This window comes from Harpia harpyja, chromosome Z (genome assembly GCF_026419915.1).
Source record: "Harpia harpyja isolate bHarHar1 chromosome Z, bHarHar1 primary haplotype, whole genome shotgun sequence".
In the NCBI taxonomy this organism is placed as follows: domain Eukaryota; kingdom Metazoa; phylum Chordata; class Aves; order Accipitriformes; family Accipitridae; genus Harpia; species Harpia harpyja.
The window spans coordinates 112,183,560-112,189,696 of record NC_068969.1 but is presented as its reverse complement, the minus strand read 5'-3'; the positions used below and the strand labels follow the sequence as shown (position 1 = coordinate 112,189,696).

Here is a 6,137-nt window from a genome sequence, read left to right as displayed (position 1 = left end):
GCTGCATTATAGTGAACTGTGGAAAGTGCCTATGTCAAGGAATCAGTTGTCCTATTTTATTTCTGAAAGACCAAATGTACAAATATTCTTCTGAAGGAGCCTGTTGTAGTCTTAGTTCTTTAAATACGTATTTTAAAAATAAGTTTTGAGGCTTGTGTGCTGGATATGTTTTTTTTAAAGGTTGTCACATTCACTTTCTGTCGGGGCTGGGGCTGGTACACCTTCAAAGCACCCTGGGATGTTCGGGTGGTGTGAATTGCCTCTCCTGGAAGGAAGCGTACAAGAGCATATCCTTGCTCAGCCTTTATTTCAGTACTTGCTCAGTACCAAGACAGTTGTGGGAGAGAACACCCCAAGGAAGGCTGGCATGAGGACAAGTACTTGTGATTAGCCATGAACTACAAACGGTGTAGGGCTGTTTCCCCTGGAAAAGTATCTACTCTACAATACATTGCGTGGTTTCTTTATTGGGATTTTTCAGCTGACTGAGCACAATAGATGGTGTTAGGCTTTTCTGGATGCTGAAGTCCCCAGTGAGGCTGAAACTTGGCTTGCACATTCACTAGTTGCACAGAAGTAATTCCAAAATAGAGGTGCTGGTCCTGAATACACCAACTGTTTGAATAGACCTAAAGCCAAGCAAACCGTGGCCTGGAAGCTGAGTGTCCAGACATGGAGCTACTGGGAAGCAAGTCTGTGTGCCCATGAGCACTGAAACGACTTTTTATCTTCAGCATTTTCCCTTGCCTGGTTGTCTTCCAAGCGGTGCAGAAGACTTTGCCCTCCTCCCAGGCCCCTGTGGAGGAGCCTAGCCTTCTCCTGGGCCCCTATAGTGAGGCTGGGCTTCCTCAGAGATGTCTGTAGAAGGGTCTGGCCTCCTCCCAGACCCCTATAGAATTGCCTGGCCTCCCTACAGACCCCGATAACCAGCTGTGCAGCTCCTGCCTTCCCTCCCCAGGGTGCCCCCCTGGGAGAGAGAGACAACAAATGCCTTAAGACAACTGCTTTAGTAAGATAGAATAATAAGAGGCATACAGATAGCGAGTAAATCTTATGTCCCTTCAGATGCTGGGCACCCTGCCTTAGGGCAGGGTCGGATGGAGCTCTTCCTTTTTGGTCCTGTGAGCTAATACACAAATTATCATAAGAAAACAACTCCATTTGTAAGGAAGTTCACACTTCTCACTGTATTTACAGATACAGGCAGGGCCAGGCAGATGGACTAAGGGCCAGTACCAGGTGGGAGCTGCCCGCAGGCCCCCCAGTTACCGTGAACTGGTTGAGCTCATCCTGCGGCCAAGGGGCTTGTGCAGCACAGCAGAGCCCTGTGCCTGCTGAGGGGGTCACTGGCTCCTGAACGTGCAATGGGCTCCTGGTCAGGATCAGTGCATCCCTGCCTTGACCCACGTACAGTTTACCTTTCTCACACGTATTACAAATTACAGATTACATTACTAACACGGTGGGCTTCTCAAGCTCTAAGTACAAAGCCCAGCAGAGTGGACATTGCCTGTTCAAGATCATTAACTCCTTGACTACGATGTCTTCTGCAAGGTGGGCCTGAGCTCTGCGGGGGCTTGTCTGTCTGGGGACTGGGAGAAGTCACTTCTGCTCCCAGTGGGGCTTGGACTCGCCTCCAGTCGCGGCTCCCTGGGGACAGCTGGGTGCTGTTGCCGAAATCCGGAATAAAACTCCTTAACAGCAGTGAGAAGTTAAGAAGCAGGCACTCCTTTATTGCAGCGCTGGGCACACGGGGGATCGCTCCACCTATCGTGCGCATCTGTCTGGTTTAACTATGCAGGTTAAATGCACACCTGTTATACATATTCACTAGATTTCCGAGAAATGTTATACATAATCATTAGTTTTCCAGGAAACTATTAACATATGTAAATGTCCTTTATGCAAGCGCAGTGAAAGTCTCTGGTGGTCTTCAGAAGCCCTCTGGTGGTCTTCCATAGTCTTCCTCACTTGTCCGCTTCTTGACCTCTCAGGTGATTCTGCGCAGTACGATTCTCACCATCATCTATATTAGTTTACATAAAAATGCATACTATGTCTATTCTTAAATTTAACCTTTCTAATAATTGGTCATTCAGTCACACCATCTTATTAATATTCTTATGTTAAAACAATCATTGGTTAATCTCACTTAACTCTACTGATTGGAATCCTCGATAATTAGATCGAGGTAGAAAGGGTAAGGGGTTTCCAGGCAGCAAACTGGTGTCCATAACGGCTTCCCTAGTTTCCTAAAACAAAACACTACAAACCAATAAATCTTTGTCAAAATTTCTGTGCTTAACTGATTTTAGACAATACTTGAATTCTTATAGTCACACATAGTACATTTTCTAAAGTTCCTAAGACTACATTTCAAACTTAACACTCCCATACCTATGCTTCACAATTTTCTACTTCTTAATCAAACCTAACTCTTTTATAAAATTAGATTTTAATTTCTTTATCAAAATATTTTCAACAGTGCCAGGGCATGGATCAGAAGGGACAGTGCTGCCTGGACCCCCGGGCTGAGCCAGCAGCTCCGCTGTACCTGGAGGTGCCTCAGGACAGGCTGCCCCACTCCAGTGGCACTTCCAGGTCCTGCCATGGCGCAGACAGAAGAGACCACACACTCCGCATCCTCAATAGTAGGGGCTTGGCTTCTCACCCCACATTCCCTCTAGCAGCAGCCTGGCTTCCCCACAAATTCTTACAGGGGAGCCTGGCCTCCTCCCAGGCCCCTATGGAGGAGCCTGACCTCCCCATAGATCCTTATGGGAGAGCCTGGCCTCCTCCCAGGCCCCTATGGAGGAGCCTGGCCTCCCCATAAATCCTTATGGGAGAGCCTGGCCTCCTCCCAGGCCCCTATGGAGGAGCCTGACCTCCCCATAGATCCTTATGGGAGAGCCTGGCCTCCTCCCAGGCCCCTATGGAGGAGCCTGGCCTCCCCATAAATCCTTATGGGAGAGCCTGGCCTCCTCCCAGGCCCCTATGGAGGAGCCTGACCTCCCCATAGATCCTTATGGGAGAGCCTGGCCTCCTCCCAGGCCCCTATGGAGGAGCCTGGCCTCCCCATAAATCCTTATGGGAGAGTCTGGCCTCCTCATAAATCCTTATGGGAGAGCCTGGCCTCCCCATAGATCCTTATGGGAGAGCCTGGCCTCCTCCCAGGCCCCTATGGAGGAGCCTGGCCTCCTCATAAATCCTTATGGGAGAGCCTGGCCTCCCCATATATCCATATGGGAGAGCCTGGCCTCCTCCCAGGCCCCTATGGAGGAGCCTGACCTCCCCATAGATCCTTATGGGAGAGCCTGGCCTCCTCCCAGGCCCCTATGGAGGAGCCTGACCTCCCCATAGATCCTTATGGGAGAGCCTGGCCTCCTCCCAGGCCCCTATGGAGGAGCCTGGCCTCCCCAGAAAGCCTTATAGGGGAGCCTGACCTCCCCATAGATCCTTACGGGAGAGCCCGGCCTCCCTCCCAGGCCCCTATGGAGGAGGTGACGCACCGCGACTCGGCGTGTCCCTCCGTCCCTGCCGTAGCTGCCCCGCTGCTGATTGGCCGCGAGCGGCCGGGAGGCAGTAGCTACAGACCCGCCCCTTCCGCCACCACCCCCGAGTCGCCCGGGCAGCGCCGCAGCGGGCGGGGGCCATGGCGGAGGCCGTGAGGGTTCCCCGCAAGGCCCGAGCCAAGAGCAGGCCCAAGGTAGGGGTGGGCCGGGGCCGGGGGGCGGCCGGGGAGCTCCTCGGGGTGTCGTTCCACCCTCCCGGGGGCGGGGGGCCTCGGCCCAGCGGCGGGTCTGTCACTGCCGCCTCTCGTTGGTGGCGGCTCCGGGCGCCCTGGGACTTTGGTCAAGGGGTCAGGCTCCTATTTGTGTTACTCTTTTTCGTTTGTTTTTTTTTTTTTTTCCTTGTTTGGTTTTGGTTTTGTTTTAAAGCGGCGGGAAGGGTGGCTGCTCCGGGCGGTGTTTATGTCCGTGTTTCTTCGTCTTCTTCTGCTGGAAGCTGTTAGGTCTGGGGGCGGGGGTGGGCACGCTTTTCTAAAAAGAATTCTGAACGTCTGCGCTTTCCTGAAGCGACGTAAGAAGACCTAGCTGGCTGCCAGGTGAAGGGTGTGATAGTTCCTGTGCTGTAAAAGGGTGTAAACAAGGTTTTTAGTCTTATAGCGTATAGCTGTGCGCAGCGAGGCAGCTGGAGCTGCATCAGTGGTGAAGCTGTAGAGCAGTAAAGCCTATTGGCCTTTAGCAGTGTTTTAGTACAATATGGGATGGTGGTCTTGCTACATCTCATACGGAAGGGTTTGACTTTGAAATGCTCAAAACATGAGGCCATGTATAGCAGACGGCAGTGTTTGTTCTTTGTTTGTTGGTGCTGCAGCCGTTAAGCATCACTCTTCCTAGGTTTTAATCCTGTTGTGAGTATGTTCCTCCTTCATGATGTTAGTACTGACAGCTTTCTGAAGGCTTTATTTTCCTTGCAGCTGTGCTATGCGGAATTTCAGTAGTTTGTGGAAATGATCCGAACCAAAATATCTCGCCTCAGAGTTGAGTCTAAATAGAAACATTTCCCTTAATTCCTTAACCTCTTTTATGTTGTAAACTGCACCGCGTAGAGCAAAGGCATTGAAGTCATGGCTGTCAAAGCCATGTGAAAACAAAATTAATGGATTAATTGACCATTGTTTTGTAAAATAAGGGTTAGATCTAAGTGTCAACGGCTGTGATTCCTGAACTCCAGGCAAGTAAAGTTTGGAGGGAAAAGCAATCCCAGAAGAGTAAGTGTGTCATTGTTTTTGTTTTGATTCAGCCCCATAGCATGCGCAAGGCAGTCAAATCTTAAGACTGCTGCTGAAGAGAATCAGTTCCCTGCAGAAAGGCAGTGAGTCACAGATGACGCTGGTAGTTCATTAAGGATGTATATGGTGACTCCAGCGGCTGCTGTGTTTGGCTGTCCCTTCCAGGTGTAATTCACTGTGAAACAATTCACTGGCGATGTCACGTGTGAGAATCCAGAATTCTTCAGTGTTACACATGACCCATTCCTGATATTTTTGTTGCTATTACTATGCTCAGCTCTGTTAATAGGCAGGGGTATTTGAGGATGCAATTTGGGCCTCAGTCACATTAGGGACTTTTCCATCCCCATGCCTCAGAAACAGCCATAATCCTTTGAAAAGCTGAAATTCTTGTGAACTGAGAGAAAGGCTGGCTCAGCTGTGGGGCTGCCAAGTAGTGGAACGGAGCCCAGGGCTTTCTGAAAATAGTAGCCCCAAAGTTAAGCTTGTCCAGCACCAGTAACACCAGACTGATTCAAACACAGTTAGGTGGCAAAACCAGTGAACCTGGAACTGGTGAAGGTGAACCTGTGTGTGTGTCCATCTCGGTGGGTAGCACGTAGTTACTCCAGAGATGTTTCCTGAGAAATGGTAGGTGTCCTTAGAGCTCGAGGTGTCATTCACCGACATGCTAGGAGGGGAGAATGGTTAGGCATGGGACAACGCTAAGGAGCAGCTGTCATCTTTGACTTAAAGGCTAAACCTCGGAAGAGAGAACAGCAGATTTTGCTTTCGTGTTAATTCAGAACCCGATTTCTCTCATCCTTTCTCAGATGAAATCCCTGTTAACGATTATGGCATTTTTTGCCTTGGAAGGTGAGAACTGAAAGGCACTTTATAAATTTTAAAAACAACTATTTTATCTAACAGTAGCATTTGTGAGGAATACAGAATGCTACTGAGAGATAAAGGGAGTTTCTTCTATATGAGGACTGCAAGAGGGAACTTTGAGATTCTAGAGAGGAAAGGAACAGCATGCGTTTGTAAAGTATGTGGATTAGTACACTGTCAAAAATATGATCTAGTGATATAGTGTCCTGTGGAAAGGACTGACTTTGAGTTAATTGTCCGGAGATGTTTATTATAACATCAAGTCCTAGTTTAAAGAATTGTGCTGATCTGTTTTTAACCTCTCACCTGTAGCTTTAGCTAGCCTTGGAGTGTGTCACAACTGTTTCATGATCAGAAGTGTTTACAGGATTTAATATACTGGAAAACACAATCTGTAAGCAAAGCCAGTGTATTGCTGTTTTGTAAAGGAGCTGTGAGCGTATGTTTGAGGTAAAATTAGGCTTGAGGTCGA

The 6,137-nt window shown here is 49.1% G+C and overlaps 1 protein-coding gene across 3 annotated transcripts in view; it reads left to right on the top strand.

Annotated features, from left to right (window-relative positions):
* Positions 1–3,604: 3,604 nt before the first annotated feature.
* The window catches only part of EPG5 (ectopic P-granules 5 autophagy tethering factor), a 57,974-nt gene continuing 55,441 nt past the window's right edge, over positions 3,605–6,137 (top strand). For all 3 annotated transcript variants that reach the window (XM_052776087.1, XM_052776088.1, XM_052776086.1), the window contains exon 1: positions 3,605–3,706. In XM_052776087.1, the coding sequence (XP_052632047.1) occupies positions 3,653–3,706 (54 nt within the window). In that variant the 5' untranslated portion in view covers positions 3,605–3,652. The remainder of the gene's footprint in view (positions 3,707–6,137) is intronic.